The sequence below is a fragment of the Mastacembelus armatus genome, chromosome 3, assembly GCF_900324485.2.
Source record: "Mastacembelus armatus chromosome 3, fMasArm1.2, whole genome shotgun sequence".
NCBI classification, from domain to species: Eukaryota; Metazoa; Chordata; class Actinopteri; order Synbranchiformes; family Mastacembelidae; genus Mastacembelus; species Mastacembelus armatus.
Window position 1 is genome coordinate 14846785 of NC_046635.1, and position 26932 is coordinate 14873716.

The window sequence follows — 26932 nt, forward strand, 5'->3', positions numbered from 1 at the left end:
CACTGTCGCCAAGTGCTTGCTCATAAGGGAATTGTTGGGTTTTTAGTTTTAGTTTTTGTAAAGTGCCTTGAGATGATTTGTATTGTGATTTGGCGCTATACAAATAAAATTGAATTGAATTGAACTCTGGGAACTGCATACACTGTACCCTGTAAACGCACCTTTTTGGTGTTGAACACTGATTGTTGATTATATACATATGTCTGATGTGCAGGCATGTTTGCGACTGGAGCTGCATGCACACAGTACTAGATCATCAATCTAGTGTGCTCTTAATACAGTAATACTGGTATTTGATTATTTGCTGCTTGTCTATTATAACCCTGAAAGTAGATGCAAGGTTTCTGCTGTATTCAGGAGAAAAGCTAGTCTCTGCTAGTGACTAAGATGATTATGTGATATTGTGGATAATCCATCACATTGCAATTCACACTACAGTAAAGAAAACCTTACCACACGTGATAAGTCAAAACCATTACAACAAGCCAGAATGAGCAATGCAAGTCAAGGGCTTTGTCCATGCTTTGTCAAAATAAAAATGGCTAGCAAATGTTCAAATAATTTAAAAGGATATGGATCATCTAAGTTGGCTGCTATCATGACAGGAATGGTAATAAAGTCACTTCATTACTGTATAAATCTGTATTCAAATCATTATAATGGGGCATTAACTCCTGGATAACAACAAATCACAGGGAGAATTAATAAACCATTGCATTATTTTTGTTAAGGTGTTTCTTTCGCACTCTGTCTGGAAGTTCAAAGGAACCCATGGGTTTCTGAAGATTTTTAAAAGGAACTGTCACATCTTCAAATTTTTCAAAAGGGAATGAACCAGAACAGAATCTGAAACAGACTGTGGTTTTATCTTACCTAAGTGTCTTTGTGTGTATAGGAGGTGGTTCTGTAGTATATATTATTCTTAAATGTTGAAGTAATTTTTTTGTCTTTATTTATATATTTGTGTGTAAGTGTGTGTCTAGACAATCCAGAAGGACTGCATATTTGCAGCAGACACAGAAAGGAACTGAAGCATCATCACACTATGGTCATTTGCAAGAAGATCAGTGTTAAAGCAAAGAAACACAGAGGAAAGAAAAAATTAACCACAGTTAAAGGACAAAAAATAAAAAGTATAATCTGGGTCTTTGCAAATCTTCAACTGAAACAATGTTCACAGCAAACAAAATCAGCCTTCAGTCTGATGGCTACATGTTTTTGTTTTCTCTTTTGATCCCATTGCATAAATGTGTCTCTGTTGTTGCTCACCTGTATTACAGGTATTTCATTTGCTCAAATGTAAGTCAGAAAAGAAAAAAATGTTTATGTTTAAGGGTGGATGCTTTTTCAACTAATAAGTGAAGCGTTATCACTTTAAGGTCATAGCAGCTCTATAGGCCATCTACACATTGTTAAGAGTGTTAAGAGACTTAAGTGACAGTCAGCCAGTAAAGATGGAGTTCCATAAATTTCCATGTCTCATCATGGCATTCTCACAGCACATGAGAAAGGGATACCCATTCTCTTACTCTGATCTAAATTTAGACGGGATATGCTGTATGTTTACCACTCAAGCCAAACGATCTGAGATAGTTTTGGTTGTGTCACTCAGCAAAGCCTTATAAACATTACAAGCACTGTATGCTGTAGCCATTCATTTCCTGTTGCTAGCATCTTGTGCTGTGCATTTCTGTACAGCTTGTTTACAGATTAGCTCTAGTCTAACATAACTAAGATTCTCTGTGCAACAACTCACATGTAGCGGACCTAAAGCAGCAGAATATGGTCACATTCCTGATTGAGGCAGAGGTGATATCCCTCTGACAATTTATACTATGAAACTCTTTGTGACCCACTAAGGTAAACAACAGGACATAGTACAGGCTCTCCAACAAGTACTGCACTGTCAAGACTCCATTTGATAGAGTAGATCACTGGCTCTTCACAAAGAAGACACCTTTTGTGTGATTTACATCTTGCTGTAAATACTTTGAAAATACTCCCTTTTCAGGCAAGACCTGAAATGTATACAATGACTTATGAACTGGTCTATATACCCTGTCCTTATGTTCCTGCTTTGATTGCTAAATATGTAATGTGTGACCAGATTTCTATAGAAGTACTATGGTGTGATATAGAAGCGGTGCTATTGTTTATCTGTTATTCATGCTTGTAGTTAATCTGTAATTAATAATAATATTTATATTAATCTATAAGTTTTATTGATTTTTATTTATGTTGTTGATGAGCTATTGACTCTGGTTAGTTACTAAGTTTGTCATATGTTTGAACTTTGCTAAGTGGAAAAAAAAATTATTGTTCCCATCTTAGAAAAACATTCCATTTACATTCCTCCATCAGCTGCAGCACAGAGTGCATGTGACATCATCCACTTTATTGTCCTCTGTGAGGACAACGTTGTTCCATCCAAAAAAAGTTTGTTGTTTCCCCAATAATAAACCATGGATAAATAAGGACATTAAAGGCCTCCTCAACAAGAAGAGGAGGGCGTTCATGGCAAGAGAGAGAGGAACTCTGAGTGGTGCAGAAAGAACTCAAGAGGAAGCTGAGAGAGACAAAGCAGCTCTATAGAGACAGAGTAGAGCACAAGTTGAGACAGAACAATATCAAAGAGGTGTGGAATGGGATGAAAATAATGACTAGCTATAAGAGATCACACTGCTGTGGAAGGAGACTCAGAGTTTGCTAATGAACTTAACCTGTTCTTTAATAGATCTGACACCACCTCTGCTTCTTACTCTGATCCAGTGTCCTCACACACCATCCCTCCTCCCTCCACCACCTTAGCTGATGCCTTGGGGTCTCTTGACATCCCTCCACCCAACATTTCTGCCAGTGCTGCCTCCCCACTGCCCACTGATGCCATCTCTTCTATCAGCAGCCATACAACATTGAAGTATACCTCACCTCCAATGCCTCCTCCCCTGCCCTCACCATCTGACTCCTCATCAACACAATACACAGGCCGAGCCTTTGCCACAGAACAAAGGAAGGAACTAGCAGGTGAGGAAGGAACTAGCTAAACTAAAGACCAACAAAGCAAAAGGACCAGATGAGATCAGTCCCAGAGTACTTAAGGTGTGTGCTGGACAGTTTGCAGAGGTTTTTCAGAAACTCTTCAACCTCTCTCTGAGGTTGAAAAAGGTGCTTAAGTTATGGAAAACTTCCTGTATTGTCCCATTACCAAAAAGAGGCCGTCCTAGTCCCTTAGTGACTTCAGACCATTAGCGCTAACATCACATGTCGTGACAGTTTTTGAGAGACTGGTCGTGTAACAAGTGTCTGAATTTCTGGAACCCGTGCAGTTTGCATATCAGGAACACATTGGAGTGGAAGATGCCATCATCTTCTTAATGCGCGGAGCACACTCCCATCTGGAGAGGCAGGGCCACATTGTGAGAGTCGTGTTCTTTGACTTTTCAAGTGCTTTCAACACTATTCAGCCCCACCTGCCAAGTGCAAAGGATATGGAAGTTCCCGCAGAAATGGTGGAGTGGATCAAAGACTACCTCACTGGGCGCTTAGATGGCTGCATATCTGATGTGGTGATGAGCAAGCACCTGTGCACCCCAAGGAACTGTACTGGCACCATTCTCGTTTACATTCTACAGCTCAGATGTCTGCTCCTACAAATACCTTGGAGTCCACACTAACAATAATCTGGACTGGTCAAACAATACAGATGCACTCTTCAAGGACAGAGCAGACTGATCTTCCTCAGGAGACTCTGTTTCTTTGGCGTGTGCAACAAGCTACTGAAGATGTTCTATCAGTCTGTAGTAGTGAGTGCACTGTTCTTGGCAGTTGTGTGCTGGGAAGGTGGCATCAAGGCTGGTGAGGTCAACAGACTAAACAAGTTGATCAGGAAGGCAAAATCTCTTATTGGACTGGAACTGGACAGTCTGGAGGCTGTGGCAGAGAGGAGGATGGTGGACAAAATCAACTCCATACTGGACAATCCTACCCACCCAGTTCATGAGGAACTGTGGCGAATGGGAAGTTCATTCAGCCAGACTAATTCTTCCTAAAGCCAAGACAGAGATTCAGGAAGTCTTTTGTGTCCACAGCCATAAGACTCTATAATTCCACAATATAAACAATAACGCACACACACACACACACACACACACACCATACACACGCATCCACGGCCGCACACACATACACACACGCATAAACCCCCAAAATAAATAATTACTTTATTCCTTTTCTACACACGTTAAGTACTTTATTACTTTATTAACCCTCTGGGGTCTGAGGGGGTTTTTGGGGCCTGGACAAATTTTGGCATGTCCTGACATTTGTGCTTTTTTCAGTGTCATTTAAACATATTAATGTCTAAAGTCTAATAACACTGTAATCAGCACAAAATTGGCTACAATAATATGTGAGCAGCAAGTTTATACAGTATTGTGTTTTTGAGAAAAAAGTGGTTATGCATGGTTAGTGAAAAACTACAATTTTTTACTCACTTGAAATAAGACCATAAAACACAAACAGAACATTGGTTCACAAGACTTTGGAGACCAGCATGTTGTAGGCTAAAGTGTTTACTTCACAGTGTTGTGAATGTCATCTTGTTCACACATTCACAGTAAACAATACACTGATTTAAATTTTCTAAGACACTTTTTGTCCAGAAAGGCCATATGCAAGAGGGTGTGTCTGAGGATGAATAGTCATGTGATTTACCTGAGAACACAAAAGACGCACTGAACGACCAGACAAAGAAGCGCATAATGAGCCTTTCAGTCAATGTAGATGGGACGGATTAGTGCAGCACAATACAAAACAATGAGGAGCCAAACGATCCTCATTTGAGTTAAAATCAGTGTTTTTACTCTGAGGACAAGCTAAACTATTTGTCTCTGTGTGGAATGTAAGGAGCGCCGCTTCACTAGCCATATAATTCTTATTTTTATGAGGCAAGTATTCGCTGAGATTCTGGTTGTTTTATTTACGCGTCTGTGAAGAGAAATGGCAGAGACAGAAAAGGCCAAGAGCGCACCCTGTTGGCTTTCTTTATTTAAAAAAAGCACAACGTTTTGTTGTTATTATGATGGTATACCACTAAAACTAGACCCTTTACAGATTTGAATGATATGCTTCTTTTATCTGTACGATCAGAATTGACGGAGTAATTTAAGTTTGTTTCGGCCTTATCAGAAAAAGATGAGTCAAAACGCGGCGCGTGCGTCGACCCCAGAGGGTTAATTACTATTATCAAATATAATTTAAATAATATTACATTTCATAACTTTAAGTTAGAATAACTGCTGTAACAATTGAATTTCACCTTGGGGATTAATGAAGTACTACTTCTTCTTCTTCCGGGACCAATCACATCATGCCAGCACAGTCATGGGACAAACTAAGTAGATTCCCCCGCCCAGAGTGGTAAGACACAAAAAGACAATACATACACAGACACACCCTGTGAACCCTGAACTCTCTGAGGAGAACTCTGAAAGAATGGATCTCTGGAACATCACAAAGAAAATGAACTGAACTGAAAAGAAGAGGAGAACAGAATGGCTGGAGCGAATTCCAGAACAGAGTTCTGAACAAAAATGGACAGAGTTCCAGACAGATTCAGAGAAAGTTAAGAGATTTCCAGACTCATCGAGACTCTCTCCCTGAGGAGAAGATGAGGTAGAAACTGCTTTTACTGCCCAGCAGAGGAGAAACAAAGACATTCTCCCTGCATGTGGCTGTCCTATAGCCGACCATCTCATCTCAACCAACTCCATGAGATGACCCTGCAGCAGCCAGATGGAGAGTGAGAAAAGGCAACTAACAGACTCAGGCCTGCAGCCAAAGACTCCGGAGAACGTTTACTCTCTCCTAGGAACCTGCTGGCAGACTACAGTAGGACCAGCCCACAGTGGTATGGACCGAGCCTCAGTAAACCTGAGGACAAGCAAGTAACCTGTGGCTGTGCTGGTTGTCTCACACTGATCAGTTGGTCTCCATAGTTGATTAGAGTTTTCTCCAAAACTGTATTTAGACCTTAGACTCAAACACAGAACATAAATTAATTGGAAGATTTCTTTTCCACCACTGCAAACAACCTACTGTTAGACTGTTATAGTGTTTTATTCGTTAATTAAGCTAATTTCTCAGATTAGCTGTCCCTCCGTTTCCCCCTATGTAAATAGCATGTACATACTGTAAATAGCTGAATAAATCTTAAAAAGGAATCTGTGACTGGTATCAATGATGATATTTCACACAGTAAATACGTCACTGAATCAGGGAACTCTCCCTCAGATTGTACCACTGATATCCTGTATTACTCATTAATTGACTGGTTGATCCACCATCAAAGGATCTGGTGCCCCAAATTATGAAGATCTTCTTCTTTTCCTTTTGGCTGCTACTTTCAGGGGTCGCCACAGCAAATTATCCGCCTCCATTCAACCCTATCCTCTGTATCCTCCTCACCCACACCAACTATCCTTATGTCCCTCTTCACTACATCCAAGAACCTACTCGTTGGTCTTCCTCTAGGCCTCCTTTCATCAATTTACCAATGTATACACTGTCCCTCCTCTGAACATGTCCAAACCATCTCAATCTGGCTTCCTTGGCTTTTTCTCCAAAACATCTAACATGAGCTGTCCCTCTGATCTGAGATCATATTTCTCCTATATTGGCTTCTCTTCATTGGCTCCCTGTAAAATATAGAATAGAATTTAAAATCCTTCTTCTCACATACAAATCCCTTCATAATCAAGCTCCTTCATACCTTAAAGACCTCATAGTACCATATTATCCCAATAGACCACTTCGCTCTCAGAGTGCAGGCCTACTTGTGGTTCCCAGAGTTCTCAAAAGCAGAATGGGAGGCAGAGCCTTTAGCTATCAAGCTCCTCTCCTATGGAACCAGCTCTCAGCCTGGGTTCAGGAGGCAGACACTCTCTGTACTTTTAAGGCTAGACTTAAAACCTTCCTCTTTGACAAAGCATATAGTTAGGGCTGGCTTCAGGCAACCCTGAACCATCCCTTAGTTAGTTATGCTGCTATAGGCCTAGACTGCCCGAGGACCATCGGTGCACTGAGCTCCCCTACCCCACACCCCCCCCCCCCCCTTCTCTCCCACCTCATGTATATTCCACCATTGAATGTTACTAACCTTGTGCTCTCTCTCTCCCCTAGTTTGTGCTCTCTCCCTCCCTCTCTCTCTCTCTCTCTCTGTACCTTCTGCAGGTGTCCCTGGTCCTGGAGCTGTTTATCGCTGATGTGCAGTTACTGGCCCCACCAACTTGCAGTGTCTATTTGTTGTTTATTGTTGCTGTTCTTTTCTCTCTGCTCTATCCACTCACCCCAACCGGTCGAGGCAGATGGCCGCCCAAACTGAGCCCGGTTCTGCTGGAGGTTTTTTTCTTCCGTTAAAGGGAGTTTTTTCCTCTCCACTGTCGCCAAGTGCTTGCTCATAAGGGAATTGTTGGGTTTTTAGTTTTAGTTTTTGTAAAGTGCCTTGAGATGATTTGTATTGTGATTTGGCGCTATACAAATAAAATTGAATTGAATTGAATTGAATTGATCTATTCATTCTTGATCCTATCCATCCTTGTCACTCCCAAAGAGAACCTCAACATCTTCAGCTCTGCTACTTCAGGCTCTGCCTCCTGCCTTTTCCTCAGTGCCACTCTCTCTAAACCATATAACATTGCTGGTCTCACCACTGTCTTGTACACCTTTCCTTTCATTTTTGCTGACACTCTCACACATCACACCTGGCACTTTCCTCCACCCGTTCCAACCTGCTTGCACATGTCTCTTCACTTCTTTTCCTTTTTGACCCTAGGTACTTAAAATCCTCCACCTTCTTCACCTCTACTCCCTGTAACCTCACCGTTCTACTTGAGTCCCTCTCATTTACACACATGTACTCTGTTTTACTGCGGCTATCCTTCATTCCTCTCCTTTCCAGAGCAAACCTCCACCTTTCTAGATTTTCCTCCATCTGCTCCCTACTCTCACTACAGATGACAATGTCATCTGCAAACATCATGGTCCACAGAGATTCCTGTCTAACCTCATCTGTCATCTTGTCCATCACCACAGCAAACAAGAAGGGGCTCAAAGCCGATCCTTGGTGCAGTCCCACCTCTAACTTGAACTCCTCTGTCATACCTGCAGCACACCTCACCACTGTCTTACAGCTCTCATACATGTCCTGCACCACTCGAACATACTTCTCTGCCACTCCAGACTTCCTCATACAAAACCACAGCTCCTCTCTCGGCACACTGTCATACGCTTTTCCAAATCTATAAAGACACAATGCATCATCATCATTTAACATCATCATGTAGATGTTGAAAATAATAGTCTCAGCACTACATTTAATTCACTATTAGATTGGTTTCTCTCAAAATTTAAATAAACCCACAGACTATTTGAATCACACATTTGATCTTGCTCTGGCATATGGCATTGAAATTTAACATTTAATAGTATTTCCTCTTTTGTCTGACCATTCTTTTAATAACTTTTGAATTAAATATAATCCATCATGCAGCATTTGGGAGAAAATTCCAACGACGCTGTTAATAAATTTAAGGAAATGATTAAGTTTTTATTTACTTCTATGCCAACAACCAACACAGTGGACGGCAGCTGCCTCAATCCTACTCTCTACCAAGTCGATTATCTTGCTGACAGTGTCTGCATGAAACACTTGATACTGTGGCTCCTCTGAAAAAGAACTTAGTGAATCAGAGGAGGGTAGCTCCATGGTACAGTTCATCTTAAAGCAGGCATCACGAAGGCTGGAAAGGAAGTGGCATTTCACAAATTTAGAAGAATTCTATCTAGCCTGGAATAACATATATACAGTCTATCCATAAAGCCAGAACTGCATACTATTCATCATTAATAGGGGAAAAGTTAGTTATGGAGTTCTGCACGGTTCTGTGCTAGGACTGTTTCTCTTCACCTTAAACATGCTTCCCGTAGGTAATTTTATTAGGAAGCACTCTATTAATTACCATTGTTATGCAAATGACACTAAGCTGTATCTATCTAGGAAACCTGATGTATTTGAGCCTAAAAACCTCAGAAATAGCTTATCTAACAATGTAGCTACTTTATATGGACCTTTATATGGCTATACTATATGGCTTTGCCCTCCAGCACTACTGTGAAAAGCCTTGGAGTTATTTTTGACCAAGACATGTCCCTTAATTGATACAACAATCAAAGCGCTAGAATTCCTTCTTTCTGTCTGTCCATTTTCTTCTGCTTACCAGGTTGGTCGCGGGGTCAACAATCTAAGCAATGACATCCAGTGCACGGACACCTCCACCAGCTCTTTGGGAGGAATATAGGGGTGTTTGAAGGCCAGCTGAGAGATATAATCCCTCCAGTGTGTCCTGGGTCTGCCCCAGGACCTCCTCCTAGTGGGACATGAGCGGAAAACCTCCCCAGGGAGGTGTCCAGGAGGCATCCAAAGTAGATGCCCGAACCCCTTCAACTGGCTCCTCTTGATGTGGAGGAGCAGTGGCTCTACTCTGAGCCCCCCACCCCCCACCCCTCCATATCTCTAAGGGAGTACCCAGCTAACCTGCAGAGGAAATTATTTTCTGCTTGTATCCAGGATCGCGTTCTTTCACTCATGACCCAAAGCTAATGACCATAGGTGAGGGTAGGAATGTAGATCAACTGGTAAATTGAGAGCTTTGCCTTAAGGCTCAGGTCCTTCTTCACCTCTTCACCACGACAAACCGTACAACGACCGTATCGCTGCAGATGCTGCACCGATCCCGTTGATCTCCCGCTCCATTTTATCCTTAAACGTGAACAAGACCTGGAGATACTTAAACTCGTCCAGGCAATGACTCTCCACCAACCCAGGGGGGGCAATCCACCCTTTTCTAGCTGCAAACCATGGTCTCAGACTTGTAGGTGCTGATCCTCAGCCCAGCCGCTTCACACTCGGCTGCAAACCACCTCAGTGCTAGCTGGAGGTCCTGTTCAATGAAGTCAATAGAACCACATCATCTGCAAAAAACAGATGAGTCACCAAACGGGTCTCCCAAGGTGCGCCTAGAAATTCTGTCCATAAAAATAATAAACTGTGACAAAGGGCAGCCCTGATGGAGACCAGCATACATTTGGAATGAGCTCAACTTAGTCCTGGCAATGCACACCAGGCTCTCACTCCGGTCATACAGAGGATGGATTGCCTGCAACAATTGACCCTGCACGCCATATTCCTGGAGCATTCCCCACAGTGGTATCTCCAGATCCACAAAACACATGTGAACTGGTTGGGCAAACTCCCAAGATCTCTCTAGAACCCGAGTGAGGGTATAGAGCTGGTTCACGACCAGGACGAAAACCACCTTGCTCCTCCTGCATCCGAGCTTCAATTAATGGCAGGATTCTCCTGGACTGAAAATCCCCACCCCACTTTACATCGGTGAGACGCAGGTAGAGAGGGTTAAAACCTTCCAATTCTTGGAGTTCACATCAGCAAGAATCTCTCCTGGTCTCACAACACATAGCAAATAATAAAGAAGTCTCAACAGCGGCTGCACTTCTTAAGGAGACTGAGAAAGTTTGGGATGCCCTGTAGGATTCTCAGTAACTTCTATAGAAGTATAGTTGAGAGTGTGATCACCAGTTCCATCATAGTCTGGTATGGGAACTGCTCTGCACAGGACAGGAAGGCTTTCCAGCGTGTGATTAAAAACTGCACCACACATCTCAGGGACAGCCTTCCAGTCACTGAAGGACATTTACCACACCAGGACCATCAGGAGACCACACAACATCATCAGACTCCACACACCCACAGTACAGCTTTTTCACACTTCTGCCCTTAGGCAGGAGATACAGAACCAGCAGAACCAGCAGACTGACCAACAGCTTCTATCCCCAGGCTGTCAGGCTTTTAAATAGTTCACCCCCACTCACGCATCATAGACTTTAATATGCTAAACACTGTCCTATACTATATTTAGTATCCAGTTCATAAGCTGTATAAGTGCAATCTATATATGCACAGGTCACTTTCATTTGCAGCCACTGCTATAATGTACATACTGCACTGCACTGCACTGTTTTTAGTTTTCTTATGTAAATATACTATTCTATTTTATTTTAATTTTATCCACTTTACTTCTATTTTACTTTTACTGTGGAAGGAGAGTCGCAAATAATAATTTCATTGCACAGTGTAACTGCTATGTTTATATTGTGTATGACAATAAAACCTCTTGATCTCTTGATCTAATGCCTCACAGTTTAAAGGAAAAAAATCATTTAAAGGTTAGTCTTTTAAATACTGAATGCAAACTATAGTTTATTACAACTCAGGGCGGTCTTTAACTCACACCTCCGAGAGAGCTTCTACCAGATCCCGGGGGAGAGGCTGGGGACATTGAGTCCGAATGGACCATGTTTTCCACCTCCATTGTCGACGCGGCGGCTAGGAGCTGTGGCCGTAAGGTTTCGGGTGCCTGTCGTGGCGGCAATCCCTGAACCCGGAGGTGGACACCGGAGGTAAGGGATGCCGTCAAGCTGAAGAAGGAGTCCTACCGAGCTTGGTTGGCTTGCGGGACTTCCGAAGCAGCTGACAGGTACTGCAGGGCCAAGCGTGCTGCAGCCCAGGCGGTGATGGAGGCAAAAACTCGGGTATGGGAGGAGTTCGGTGAGGCCATGGAGAAGGACTACTGGTCGGCCCTGAAGAAATTCTGGCAAACCGCCCGGCGCCTCAGGAGGGGGAAGCAGTGCTCTACCAACGCTGTTTACAGTGGAAGTGGTGAGCTGCTGACCTCGACTGGGGATATTGTCGGACGGTGGAAGGAATACTTCGAGGATCTCCTCAATCCCGTCAACACGTCTTCCATAAGGAAAGCAGGGGCTGGGGATTCGGAGGCTGATCCATCCATCACCCAAGCTGAAGTCACTGAGATAGTTCGGCAGCTCCTCGGTGGTGAAGCACCGGGGGTGGATGAGATCCGTCCCGAGTAACTCAAGTCTCTAGATGTTGTTGGGCTGTCATGGCTGACACACCTGTGCAACATCGCATGGTGTTCGGGGACAGTACCCCTGGATTGGCAGACCGGGGTGGTGGTTCCTCTTTTTAAGAAGGGGGACCAGAGGGTGTGTTCCAACTACAGAGAGATCACACTCCTCAGCCTCCCGGGGAAGGTCTATGCCAGGGTGCTGGAGAGGAGGATCCGGCCGGTGGTCGAACCTCGGATCCAGGAGGAACAATGAGGTTTCCGTCCTGGGCGTGGAACACTGGACCAGCTCTACACACTCTCGAGGGTGCTCGAGGGTTCATGGGAGTTTGCCCAACCAGTCCACATGTGTTTTGTGGACATGGAGAAGGTATTAGACCGGGTCCCTCGTGACATCCTGTGGGAGGTGCTCCAGGAGTATGGGGTCCGGGGCCCTTTGCTGGGGGCCATCCGGTCTCTGTACAAACGGAGCAGGAGCTTGGTTCGCATTGCCGGTAGTAAGTCAGACCTGTTCCCAGTGCACGTTGGACTCCGGCAGGGCTGCCCTTTGTCACCGGTTCTGTTCATTACTTCTATGGACAGAATTTCTAGGCGCAGCCAGGGGCTGGAGGGAGTCCAGTTCGGGGACCACAGGATTTCATCTCTGCTTTTTGCAGATGATGTTGTCCTGTTGGCTCCATTGAGCCAGGACCTCCAGCATGTGCTGGGGCAGTTTGCAACCGAGTGTGAAGCGGCTGGGATGAGAATCAGCACCTCCAAGTCCGAGGCCATGGTATTCAACCGGAAAAAGGTGGTTTGCCATCTCCAGGCCAGGGGAGAGATCCTGCCTCAAGTGGAGTAGTTTAAGTATCTCGGGGTCTTGTTCACGAGTGAGGGAAGGACTGAACGTGAGATCGGGGCATCGGCGGCAGTAATGCGGTCGGTGTACCGGTCTGTTGTGGTGAAGAAGGGGCTGAGTCGGAAGGCGAAGCTCTCGATTTACTGGTCAATCTACGTTCCTACTCTCACCTATGGTCATGAGCTCTGGGTCATGACCGAAAGAACGAGATCGCGGATACAAGCGGTTGAAATGAGCTTCTTCCGCAGGGTGGCCGGGCGCTCCCTTAGAGATAGGGTGAGGAGCTCGGTCACCCGGGAGGAGCTCGGAGTAGAGCTGCTGCTCCTCCACATCGAGAGGAGTCAGTTGAGGTGGCTCGGGCATCTGTTTCGGATGCCTCCTGGGCGCCTTCCTGGGGAGGTGTTCCGGGCATGTCCCACCGGGAGGAGGCCCCGGGGAAGACCCAGGACACGCTGGAGGGACTATGTCTCCCGGTCTCCATCGAGCCATGTCTCTGATATACACCACGGCAACAGTGATCCTTGAGATGCTTGGCCACAAAATACATTCCACCACCAAGGAGCAGTACCCTTGGAGAAGGAGGTTAGAGGCAAAAATAAGGGCAACACGGAGAGAAGTTAGCCAACTATCAGAACTGCAAATAAGGGGGATGAAGTTGGGTAAGAAATACAGCAGGCTGTCCCTACCAGAGGCCCTGGAGACTGCAAAACAACGACTCACAGCCCTGGCCACACGCCTGAAGAGGTATACCAGAGAAATAGAAGCACAGAGAATAAACAGCATGTTCTCCACCGAACCATCCAAAGTGTACTCTCAGTAGGAGGGGAGTAACACGAGAACAGACCCACCAAGGCTGGAGACTGAACAATACTGGAAAAACATATGGGAGAGGGAAGCCCGTCACATCATCACATAACACTAATGCCCAGTGGCTGGCGGACCTGAGAGCAGACCACAGCAACCTCCCTGAACAGGAACCAGTAACCATCACAACAGCAGATATCCGAGAAAGGGTCTCAAACATTAAGAACTGGACAGCACCGGGGCCTGACATGATCCACACCTACTGGCTAAAGAAGCTAACTGCCCTCCATGAGCGCCTGGCAGCTCAAATGAACCAGCTGCTAATGGATGGGACTCACCCAGAGTGGCTAACTGAAGGCAGGACAATCCTGATCCTGAAGGACCCCCAAAAGGGAGCAGTCCCATCCAACTACTGTCCGATAACCTGCCTCTGCACAACATGGAAGCTCCTGTCGGGCATCATAGCGGCTAAGATGAGTAGGCACATGGTTCAATACATGAGCGGGGCCCAGAAAGGAACGGGTAAGGACACCAGGGGAGCAAAACATCAACTACTGGTGGATAAAGCGGTCACTCGAGACTGTAAGACCAGGCAGACCAACCGGTGCACTGCCTGGCTTGACTACAAGAAAGCCTACGACTCAATGCCTCACACATGGATCCTGGAATGCCTGGAGCTCTACAACATCAATAGGGCCCTAACAACCTTCATAAGGAGCTCAATGGGACTGTGGAAAACAACCCTAGTAGCCAACCTCAAGCCGATAGCACAAGTCTCCATCAAGTGCGGCATCTACCAAGGAGATGCTCTGTCCCCGCTCCTGTTCTGCATAGGCCTGAACCCCCTCAGCCAGATCATCACTAAGACGGGCTTCAGATACCGACTACGAAATGGGGCAACCGTCAGCCACCTCCTGTACATGGATGACATCAAGCTGTATGCCAGGACTGAGCGAGACATAGACTCACTGATCCACACCACCAGGATATACAGCAACGACATTGGAATGTCATTCGGACTGGACAAGTGTGGTCGAATGATAACAAAGAGAGGGAAGGTTGTCAGGACTGAAGGAGTTGAACTCCCAGAAGGCAGCATAGCGGATGTTGAGGGAAGCTACAAGTACCTTGATGGAGACTTGTGCTATTGGCTTGAGGTTGGCTACTAGGGTTGTTCCCCCAATATATATATATATATATATAATATTTCTTTTCCATCTCAGAAATTTTTCCCTATTAAAGCAAATTAGCATAGCAAAAAAGCTAGTAACTGTTTAACATCTGTATAAGTATAATTTTAACAACCCTTGGCAAAAATTATGGAATCACCACACTTAGATGTTCACCGAAAGTTTTGACTTTATAACAAATAAACAAATCACAGATACAACACAACACAAAACAATTTTTGCTTGATAATTCAACACTTTATGTGAAACATACCTCAAACAAATTAAATTAAAACATTTTAATTAATGGAAAATTGTTTTCCATATCAAGTAGAGTAAAAAATTATGGAATCATTCAATGTTGAGGAACAAAATATGGAATCAGTTTATAATTTGCATTTCTGAAATAAATATCAGCACATATCTAAAATGCTAATTAGTCAGCAGTTAAAAAAGAGTGCTTGAGTACTATGAGCCGTCGGACTTGGGTAATTGAAAGGAAACATGGCCCCAACAAGAGAACTGTCTGTTAAAGCAATAGAATGGATTATAAAACTCCTTCAAGAAGGAAATCCATCACTGAGAGTGGCAAAAGAAGTTGGACGTTCCCAGTCAGCTGTTTCTAAAATTTGGTGCAAGTATAAAGAAAATGGAAAGGTTACAAAAGAAAAACATCCAGGCAGACTAAGGAAGACCTCAAAGCATCAGGATAAAGCAATTTGCCTTGAAAACAGAAAATGCACAACGAAACAAATGAAAAACAAATGGGGGGGGGGACAGGAGTCAATGTGTGTGATAGAACTGTAAGAAACAGGCCGAATGAAATGGGATTTAAATATAGAAAAGCCAAATGAAAACTAGCATTAACACCTAAATAGAAGGCCCAAAAGGCCCAAAAAGGCCCAAAGGACTTTTCCCATTCCATCAATAGAAAAGAAGTTTGGTGATAATGATGTAATTTTTCAGGATAATAATGCAACTTGCCACAGAGCAAAGAGTGTTAAAGCTTTTCTTCAGGAAAAGCATATGGAAATTAAAAGAACTGGTCGATGACAAGGCTCCATCTTGCAAAACTGATCTGTCAACTGCTATTCAACAAAGTTGGAACCAGCTTGATGAAGAATATTGTTTTTCATTAGTGAAGTCAATGCCCCAAAGAATTCAGGCTCTCATAAGAGCAAGAGGAGGATCAACAAAGTACAAACTGTGTGTTTTGGTAGATGATTTCATAATTTTTTCAACATTTAATGATTCCATAATTTTTCCCCCTACTGATATGGAAAACAAATTTTCATTAATTAAAAGAATTTAATATCTTTTTTTTAGGTATATTTCACATAACCAGAATGTTGAATATCTGTGATTTGACCTGGACAGGTCACCAGTCCATTGCAGGGCCACATATAGACACACAAAGACAAACAACCTCCACCCACACCCACACTCACTCCTATGGGCAATTGTAGAGTCACCAATCAACCTAACATGCATGTTTTTGGACTGTGGGAGGAAACCAGGGTGCCCAGAGTAAGCCCACGTAAGCACGGGGAGAACATGCACACTTCACACAGAAAGGCCGGGTTGCGAAGCCAGGACCTTCTTGCTGTGAGGCAATAGTGCTAACCACTCCCTGCTGCAGAGTTGTAAAAGCCTTTCCTATAATCCAGGGCGACTACACTGTTGATAATGAGTGTCACCCACAGTACAAAAAGAGATGGGGATCTAAGAATTACACTTCATGAAAAAGTTGTGGCAACTGCTGCTAAACACCCAGGCAACATTTGCTGTGTCGTATAATAGTCAGGCTATACAATAGGTTTGATTTTTTTCCAATGTTGTAAGCCTCAAAATGTGTGATGTCACACTGCATACTGATACCTTGGGCAGTATATATTACAACTGGATGTATAAGACAGAATATTAATGACTGTGTGACTAATTTAGATTAGGCTCTATTATACTCTGTCACTCTATTATATTATATTGCATTGTATTTTAAACCCCACACAACACAGGCACATCTCTCAAAACACAACAAGCACAATCACTAATATGCTGCACATGTCTACTAAAGCAACATCAATTAGTTCATTTTACCTACAGTTGTGATTTCTTGTAAGACATTTAAAATAAATATAGCTCACAATGGTAGCAAAGCTGATGTCACAGGATTTGAACAACATAACGCTGCCAGATACAAGTTTGAAACAAAAAAGTGCAAACGTTTCTCAAAATACAAAGTTATTGAAGCCTCATAGCTAGCTGAGTTAGATAAATTTACACAGACAAAGTAAGACTTAGATGAACATTTATTAAAGCTTGACACAAGCTACTGGTCATAAGATGAAGGTCAGAAAGACACAAAAGCCAATCTCTCTCTAGCATTTTTTTTCTCCCTTTTTTTCACTCTAATTAAATCTCAGTATTTCTTTATTCGACTCTCTCTGCGACTGAGAGGTGAGTAGACTTCATTTCCATCCATCTTTAGAAAACACTTCTATGTCACATCAAGCACCTGCTTGGACATTCATTTTTCCTTTTTCTCCCTTCCTTGTGCTCGCTTTTACGATGTGAAGTAGTTAGCTGAATATTCAGCCCCATTTACCCCCTTTACACTTTCCCTCTCTCCTTTTCTCTGTAGTTTTCAATAAGATCAGTACCATCCATGCTCTTTTCTCTCTCTACTTTCACCATCTTCAAACTTAAAATTTTAGACACAAAGTAAAATGAGGAAAGAGGGTGATAGAAAAAGTATTCAGGAAGAGAGCACAGCTGAGTAGAGGATGGAGGATAGAGGAGTACAACATAAAGAAGCAGTATGCTAAAAGAAAACGAGATGCAAGCCGAAGATAAGTTGGGAGAGGGTAGGGAAAAAGTGAGGGCAAAGAGTATAGGAGCAGGCAAAGGAGAGAAGCAAAGACAGGATATGTGATGAGAAATGAACTGATGATTACACCACACAAAAACAACCATAGACAGAGAAACCTGGAATACTATATCAGAGGAATTATTCAGTATCTGTAAAACAATGACAACAAAAAAGAAAAAGAAATAGTGTGGAAACCATGACTTCAGCAATGCAAACAGAATTCAGTCAGCAAGCAGGAAAAAAAATTCTGAATATGTAATTTCTACCCCAGCTTATAGCTTTTTCTTGTTGTCTTTTCTTCCCTAACTTTCCCTAACTTTTCTTCCCTAACAGTCATTTTAATTACCACAGCAGCTCAGTATTCATTTATATTATTTTTCAACATTTTTAAATCAATAATACACTGCAAAGAAATTAAGGGAACACTTAAATCATATCAAATCTTGAGGAATAAATTGTATAACTTGTTAAAAACAAAATGAGATAACAGTCAATAGAAACCAAAATCATCATCCTGAAATGGCTGTATTCAAAATCACACTGAAAATCAATGTAAAAAGTTAACATCACAGGCCTATCCAAGCTGATTAATTTTCCTCATAACAACTCAATTAATGTGACTTAGAATTGTGTATTTAAGTGTGTATACATTCCCAACAACATCTGGCCATGCTCCTGATGAGTCAGTAGATGGTGTGATTGGGAAATCTCCAGACTTGGATCAAGACATCAGTGAGCTACATAAATTTGTCTTAGACTGCAGACAAAGAACGTGTAATTTCCCCATGTCAGATTATATTGATTTTTTTTTTCATCAAAACTCCTGGTGAAACAAAGAGGAAAATAAAACGCTGAATAAAAGCTCACCTTCCCAGAATCCATTGCAGTGATGACCCACACACAGTGTGCATTGTTCTCATACTGAACAGGGTAGTTAGGAGTAGTTATGACCCCTCTGGGCCCCCTTAGGTTACTGCCACAGGTACGTGCTACAGAAGAAGACAACAAAGGAAAGAAATAGATTTATAGGGTAATCAAAAGTTATGCTCACAAATAACAAATATCTTCTTAGATAAGAGATAAGACAGAAAGAGGGGGTGGCAGTGGCATAGAAAAAAGAAAATGACTACAGGATTCATCCATTCATCCATCCATCATCTAATACCTGCTTATTCCTAACTACAGTCACAGGGATCTGCTGGAGCCTATCCCAGCTCTCTTTCAATTCAATTCAATTCAGTTTTATTTGTATAGCGCCAAATCACAATACAAATCATCTCAAGGCACTTTACAAAAACTAAAAACCCAACAATTCCCTTATGAGCAAGCACTTGGCGACAGTGGAGAGGAAAAACTCCCTTTAACGGAAGAAAAAACCTCCAGCAGAACTGGGCTCAGTTTAGGCGGCCATCTGCCTCGACCGGTTGGGGTGAGTGGATAGAGCAGAGAGAAAAGAACAGCAACAATAAACAACAAATAGACACTGCAGGTTGGTGGGACCAGTTACTGCACATCAGCGATATACAGCTCCAGGACCAGGGACACCTGCAGAAGGTACAGAGAGAACAGAGAGAGAGTGAGAGAGCACAAGCTAGGGGAGAGAGAGAGCACAAGGTTAGTGACATTCAATGGTGGAATATACATGAGGTGGGAGGAGAGGAAGAGAGGGGAGGGGAAGGGAAAGGGCGGTTAGGGTAGGGGAGCTCAGTGCACCGATGGTCCTCGGGCAGTCTAGGCCTATAGCAGCATAACTAAGGGATGGTTCAGGGTTGCCTGAAGCCAGCCCAAACTATATGCTTTGTCAAAGAGGAAGGTTTTAAGTCTAGCCTTAAAAGTACGGAGAGTGTCTGCCTCCTGAACCCAGGCTGGGAGCTGGTTCCACAGGAGAGGAACTTGATAACTAAAGGCTCTGCCTCCCAGTTTGCTTTTGGAAACTCTGGGAACCACAAGTAGACCTGCACTCTGAGAGCGAAGTGGTCTATTGGGATAATATGGTACTATGAGGTCTTTAAGGTATGAAGGAGCTTGATTATGAAGGGATTTGTATGTGAGAAGAAGGATTTTAAATTCTATTCTATATTTTACAGGGAGCCAATGAAGAGAAGCCAATATAGGAGAAATATGATCTCTCTTGCTAGTTCCTGTCAAGACTCTGGCTGCGGCATTGTGTGTGAAAGGCAGGAGTACACCGTGGACAGGTCACCAGTCCATCGCAGTGCCACCACAGGATTCATCAATACAGGAAAAAAGTAATGCATGCACACTGGCTCCAAGGCCAGAATTTCTTTTCACAGTGATACAACCAAAACTGAAATTGTTAAAGGACAGTAAAATGTGGCATTTTGGTGAACCCAAATAAATAAGTCTCAGTTGGGTAGCTTCATCAGTCTAAGAGAAAGCTGGTATGGAAACTCCAATTTGTTTCATGTTGGTTTCACTTCAACTTAGCCCAAATAAGCTCGTTAGGTGAGCTGTGTAAATCGGGTGAGAGTTAGACCCACACTCCTGTGTTGGTTTCACTTCACACTTGGACTGAATAGGATCATTAGGTAAACAATAGACTTGAGGTGAGAGAGGTGAGAGTCGTTAGGATCTAATGATCTCATGATCAAATCTTCAAATGAAGACGTGATGTCAAATGGAGGTGCACATCTGACTGTTCCTGAGGAGCTGCTCCTCCTGTGCTGGCCCATCCTCCTGTTAAGTGGTTGTTTGGTTTCTCCAATGTACAGTTCTGAGCATTCCTCATTACACTGGACGGCATATACTACATTGCTCCTCTTTTGTTTTGGTGTCTGGGCTTTAGGGTGAACCACTCTCTGTCTCAGTGTGTTGGTTGGTTTGAAGTGAACTGGTAAATACTTTATCCCAAAAATCTGTTTAAGTTCTCTGAAACACCTGCTACATAGGGAATGACCAAGTTTTTCCTCTGTGGATCTTGAGGCTCATCTTTGTCTCTTTTTTCCTGCCTTGCCTTGTTAAAAGCCCACTTAGGTTAGCCACAGGTTTTGAGGGCTGTCTTCAAATGTGTGTCCTCCTTTCTCTTGGCCTCTATGGATGTTTTCTCTGTGGTGTAAAGTCCTGATGACTCCTAGTTTGTGTTGCAGTGCGTGGTATCGGTCTGTGTGTGTGGGTTTCCTGTAGATTTCTATCTCTAGGTTACCATTAGACCCATTGATGACCTCACAGTCCAAAAAGGCTAGCTTGTTTTCTTTGGTGTTCTCTGGTGAATTTGATGTTTGTGTCTACTGCATTGATATGATCTGTGAAGGCTTGAACTTCCTGGGTCTTGATTTTCACCCAGGTGTCATCCACATATCTGAACCAATGGGTTGGTGCCATCTCTATGAAGGAGCTGAGAGCTTTTTTTCCACTTCTTCCATGTACAGATTGGCAACGATGGGTGACACAGGGGAGCCAATGGTACATCCATGTTTCTCTCTGTAAAATTCACCTATGTATGAGAAGTATGTGGTGTTCAGACAAAGGTCCAATAGCAGGCAAATTTGGTCTGCTCCTGATAGAGAGGGTGCTGTCCTCTTTTAGTCTTGTCCTAACAGATGTTAAAGCATCAGTGGTGGGGATGCTGGTGAAGAGGGATGTAACATCAAAGGATGCCATAGTTTTATCTCTATCCAGTTTTAGATGTCTGAATTAGGAGGCAAATTCCACAGAATGCCGGATGTGGTGGTCTGTGTGACCTGCCAGTGGCACTAAGATAGTAGCAAGGTGTTTGGCAATGTTTTATGTCATTGAATTTATGCTGCTGACGATGGGCTCCTTCTCTGTGTATCTTAGGGAACCCATACAGGCAGGGGATGGTCTCCCCTGGATACAGCCTGTAGTAGGGGTCCTGTCAATGACATTGTCCTTTTTTCAGGTGTTTTAAAAGTCAATCACCTTTTCTTGTAGGTATTGTTGGGGTTCCTTCTTAACTTTTTGTAGGTCTGTTGGTCTTCCAAGAGAGAGGTTACTTTTACATGATAGTCTGCTGTCTTTAAGACCACTGTGCATCTCCCTTTGTCTGCAAGCAGGGTGGTAATAGTCTTGTCCTTGGACAGGGATGACAGGGTCCTACTCTCCTGGATGGTGAGGTGGGAGGGTTGTGGCTTAGAACTAGAGAGTGACTTTTAGCCAGAGTTCCTCTGCTTCGGTATTAGATAAGCCATTGTTGTGAATGGCAGGTTCTGTGGCTGTAATAAAGTCCACAACAGGAACTTGTTTGGGGGTGACCACAAAGTGAAGTGCCTTGGCTAGGACATCTCTCTCTGCTTGGGAGAGTTCCCTCTCGGAAAGGTTGTTAACCTATTTGTCCTTTGTTAACTCTGTGGTTGTCCCATTTTCAAGTTATGTTCCCAGCAACTTCTTTTCCTGTCTCCCTGTGAAAGAGGAGGAGGTCAAACTTCTTGCTCTGTCTCTCTTTGCCTTTCTGGTGTTGAGCCAACTGTGCCTGCTGGACAAATTGCATGACTGCATCCCAAGCAGGTCTGGGCTGAGTCGAGGAAAGAAGGTGGGCTGTAGTTTGTTTTAAGAAATGCATCTTGTAGTGTAAAGTGTTTGCTTCACAATGTGTGAAAGCCATCTTTTTCACTCATTCACAGGAAACAATACACTGATTTAAATTTTCTAAGACACTTTTTTTTTTTTTTAGAAAGGGCATATGCAGGAAGGTGTGTCTGAGCATGAACAGTCATGGGATTTACCTGAGAAGACAAAGACGCACTCAAAGACCCGCACAAAGAACCACAATGAGCTTTTCAGTCAATGTGGCTGAGAGGGGATTAGTGCAACAAAACACAATACAATGCGGATCCAATCTCAATATGATTGTCCATTGCAAAAACATGTGCACACAAAACAGCAGTAATTAAAGCTAGGTCAATAAGGTGAGTCACAACACACTGGATGAAACATCCAAGCAAACAAGTGGCTTAAATAAATTTAACATCTTTATTACAAATAGTCAATTTATACACGACCTTTTTGAAAATGCAGCATACATTGGCCGGTTTGTTAGATACACCTACAGTCTATGGGTACAGTCTAATGGAATCAAACAGCTCTTTCATGAACTCTACTTTGACAGAGCTTGTAATTATTTAGCTTTTGTTAACACCGTCAGAAAAGCAATTCAACTTGTTTATTATTGAGGTTGTAGTGGGCGTTGGTACTTTACTGGAGTGCATTAAATTGAGAAGTGGTCCTAATATTTTGGTCTAATATTTTACTCTCATATTGGAATGGGATGGAGAAAACATTAGCAACACATAATTTAGTCAAATTAAAATCTAGGTTGGGGGTCAGTTTTAGTCACCAACGTTTACCTGATCATATATTTGCCCTCATAATGAGTTAGCTAGAGGCACTTGCTGCCATTAGAGGGATATAAAGCCAACTACACAACAGCAAATGTATACAAGAGAAGGGAGGAAATACTATATAAACTTATTGAGAGAGTGAGGAGTTAAAGTTTGTGCAGGGGTAAAAATAATACATGATATGTTTTCAAATACAGACAGGTTGACAGACAATGTGCACAGAAAGGGTGAGAGGGTAATATAAGAAATGAAAAGAAAATAAAGTGATAGACGAAGGGCAAGAGGCAAAAACGAAACAGAAAATAAACCGAGAGAAAGGGAGTGAGAGGAGGACCTCCAATGACTCATCTGCCTGTTAATTAGAAGAGAGAGCTGAAACACACTGTGATCACAGAAACACATTCATGGCAATTCATCTTAGACACTAGCTTGTAATTAACAGTAAAGTCTCAGAAGAGAGAGAGGCTCATGGGTTTGCATGATGAGTGATCGCACCAGATAACACAATGCACCAGAGTATAGGAGTTTTTATTGTCTGCCCACCTGTTTGTTTGTGTGTAACAGCCCAATGACCCTGTTTTCGTCACTCTCTTTTCTGTGCTCCCTCTTTCTCATAGAATTTATCCCTCTCTAATTACGGCCTCTTCTAATTATACATATTTATGTTAAGAATATCAAACGTTATAAATCACTGTCAAACATGTTACCTTGAATGTGTTTAGACTGATGAAGCCACTTGGATGGGTGGCGAAACGTTTCACCTTTAAAGAACTGAAAGTCTAGTTGCCATGATTCAACCTCTATATAACTTTCCCTGGACAACTGAGAATCTACACAGACTTGAATGTGTTTAGCTATTATGCTGTGAAATACAGTACTATCATACTGAAAATCAACCAATCCAATTATGATTTTCCCCTAACGTGCAGACACACACAACCATACACATGTATACTATAATATGATGTGTCAGGGACCCTACAGTATGTGTCTGAGCACAGGAACTGCCTATCTGTCAAACATACACACAGCTTAAGGCAAACTCTGCTGTTGCTATGAGGTGTTTGACATTGTCTTTTGGACAGCTGTCAGTATAAGTGTGTGCTGTGTGCATGTACACTTTGGTGTGTATGCTAGCTTTCTGCCTCTTATTGTGTAGCAATACACCCAGCAGGGTACTGTCAGTAAACATGTGGGAAGTAAGAGCCCCTGCATCATTGCTCTGCCACCCACAGGTATTTACTTAGTCACTCAGCCAGTCAGTAAGGAGGTGAATCATGATTTTGACACATCAACAAACAACATGCAAATCACTGTGATAATAATTATGTTTCTGTTATCCTATAGGCCTACATTTAGAGTTACTGCATTACCACATACTATCAATATAACATAGCTACCTAGGGTTAAAAAACTGTAGTCAATGCTTTTCTTATATGAGTTTTGACATTTTCTTATACTTAGTAAATACTAATTCCTGTAAGTTGATTTACAACTTTTGAGACTTTTCTGGCTCTGGTGAAAGATTACATTACCATTTTTAAAACAGCCTACAAACTTCACATTGGCTTGTTTTTCTTACCAGGGAAAATGCCCTGCCATGCACAGTTTTTAGCCACATTAAGGTAATGCAGCATTAAAAGGCATATGTAAAATCAAAGCAGTTAAACATAAAAATAAAAAGTCAGAGAAATTCAACATGAATAAAATCATAATTGTGACATTTTTATGTACTATATTATGTAATGTATATTGTATTTGTTAAGTTTTAGTGATTTGAATTGCCTAGCTAGCCCATATGGATGTGTGTGTGTGTGTGTGTGTGTGTGTGTATATATATATGTATATATATATATATATATAATCAAAAAAGTTCATTTTATTTCTCATTAATGTACACTCAGCACCCCATCTTGACAGAAAAAAGCAGAAATGTAGAAATTTTTGCGAATTTATTAAAAAAGAAAAACTGAAATATCTTGATTTTGGCAAATGGCTGCAATGACACAAAGAGTGAAACATTTAAAGGGGTCTGAATACTTTCCGTACCCACTGTATATATATATATATATACTGTACTCTCCACTGTGCCTGCAAGCCGGATTCCTCCTAGCTCATCATACAATACACACCTTAGGAAATGAAACAAGTTCCAATGGGAATGATGGATAAACTTACTTCTACATATAGGTCTGTGGTCACTCCAGGCAGCCAGTGTATCAGTGACTCGCTGACATGTGATACTTTTAGATCCTTGAAGCACATAGCTGTCATCACAACTGAACTGGACACTGGAGCCAACTCTAGATGAGGAGACACAATAGTTACAACACCTGTCAGAAATAGCAATAGTTGTAATGTTGATTCTAGCCCAAACTACTTCACAAACTTACAGTCAGGTGATATTGTGATATTTTGAGAGACCTCTTATATCATTGCCAGTATGAAAGGAAAATTGGACCCTTTGGCTTTTTATGATGTCTGTAAAAGATAACCATTATCACTGATGATCCAGCTGGGATCTGTAATAACTCTCTTTCTGTCTGGCCCTTTTTAATTATATTTCTCCACTTTTTTGCTTTGCTGCCTTTTCTCGAGTTGTAATGGCTCCTCTCCTTTCACTCTTGCACTGATTATTCTTGTTACCTCATTCTCTCCAACACCCTGCTGTTTAACACGTGAGAGGGAGATTCAGCCATTTAAGTGAAAGTCTGCTGGGTGTCTTGTCTGTAAAACTTAATGTCTCCTCCCTGCTGATATACACCAGTCTACCACCTGGCCAAACATTCACTATGCAGGGTTCTGTTCAACCCTGTTGTTCAATACTGGAGAGCTGTAATGGTTGGCTAAATCTCTGTTAGTCTTTTTTGTCATGGAAAGTTCAGCCACTAAACTTCACCAATTTCAAAACTACTAAGGCTGATTACACTGAAAATACCTTACCTTACATCCAACTGCTCACTATGAAACTTTCAATTCCAGTACAGAAATCTTTAGCTCTCTCTCTAGCTATGTTCTTATTTTCTTTTCTGGTTTACACAATCAAACCACTATTCTGTTCTAGCTCTTGCATCCCAGTGCTAAATGATAATTAGATGCAAACCTGTAACACATACCAAACACACAAAAACATGGAGGTAATGACCTTTGACTAACTTAGACATCTCCCCTACAGTGTTTGTACAATCATAATTGCTAATGGTAAAGAAAAGGAAGTAAAGAAAAGCTGGAGATTACAAAAAAATATTTAAGTAAAAATGAAAGTATAAAAGTCTCTCCTAACCATAAAAGAAACATAACAGTTTAGCTGCTACTGAAAAGTCGATGAGTCATAGGGAGAGGTGATTATTTTATGATTGCTCACTCCTGATTAAATGCCTCCCTTTCTACTGATTAGGTGACACAGAGTGCATCATTTAAAATCCCTATGTCCACCAAGTCTTAATTAGCCATGGTCCTACTTACAAAAAGTTCTTAGCAATTCTAATTAGTCATGCAAACTAGTAAATAGGCCTACTGATTAGTGTGTTGCTGGAAAGAAGTGCTACTGATGATGATTAAAAATTACTATAATACAGTGAAAAATGCTAGTTCTCCTCTGCCTATACTGGCTGAATTACAAGTTTAGACCTCCAGTCCTGGACTGAATTTTACAGTCACCAGTGTGGGCCCTTAGGCAGGGTCCTTAACGCTACTGGCCTACCTCATTACAAATAAGTGATAGAAACACAGGAGTGTAGCAAACCTAAGGCAGGAGAATATGATCATATTCCCGAGTGAGGCAGGAGTGATATCCTCTGACAATTTATGACTATGAAACTCTGTGACCCAATAAGATAAACAACCAGGGATGGTACAAGTACTGCAATGTCAAGACTACCCTTTTGACAAAGAGCAGGCCAATGGACCTCACAATGAAAACTCCTCTTAAGGTA

General features: G+C 42.4%; 1 protein-coding gene across 1 annotated transcript in view; it reads right to left on the reverse strand.

Annotated features, from left to right (window-relative positions):
* LOC113138270 (CUB and sushi domain-containing protein 1) overlaps positions 1 to 26932 on the reverse strand; it is a 950854-nt gene that overhangs the window by 362111 nt on the left and 561811 nt on the right. The window contains exons 9-10 of the mRNA XM_033325108.1: positions 25176 to 25300; positions 18547 to 18668 (exon numbers count right to left, since the gene is read on the reverse strand). Of these exons, the coding sequence (XP_033180999.1) occupies positions 18547 to 18668; positions 25176 to 25300 (247 nt within the window). The remainder of the gene's footprint in view (positions 1 to 18546; positions 18669 to 25175; positions 25301 to 26932) is intronic.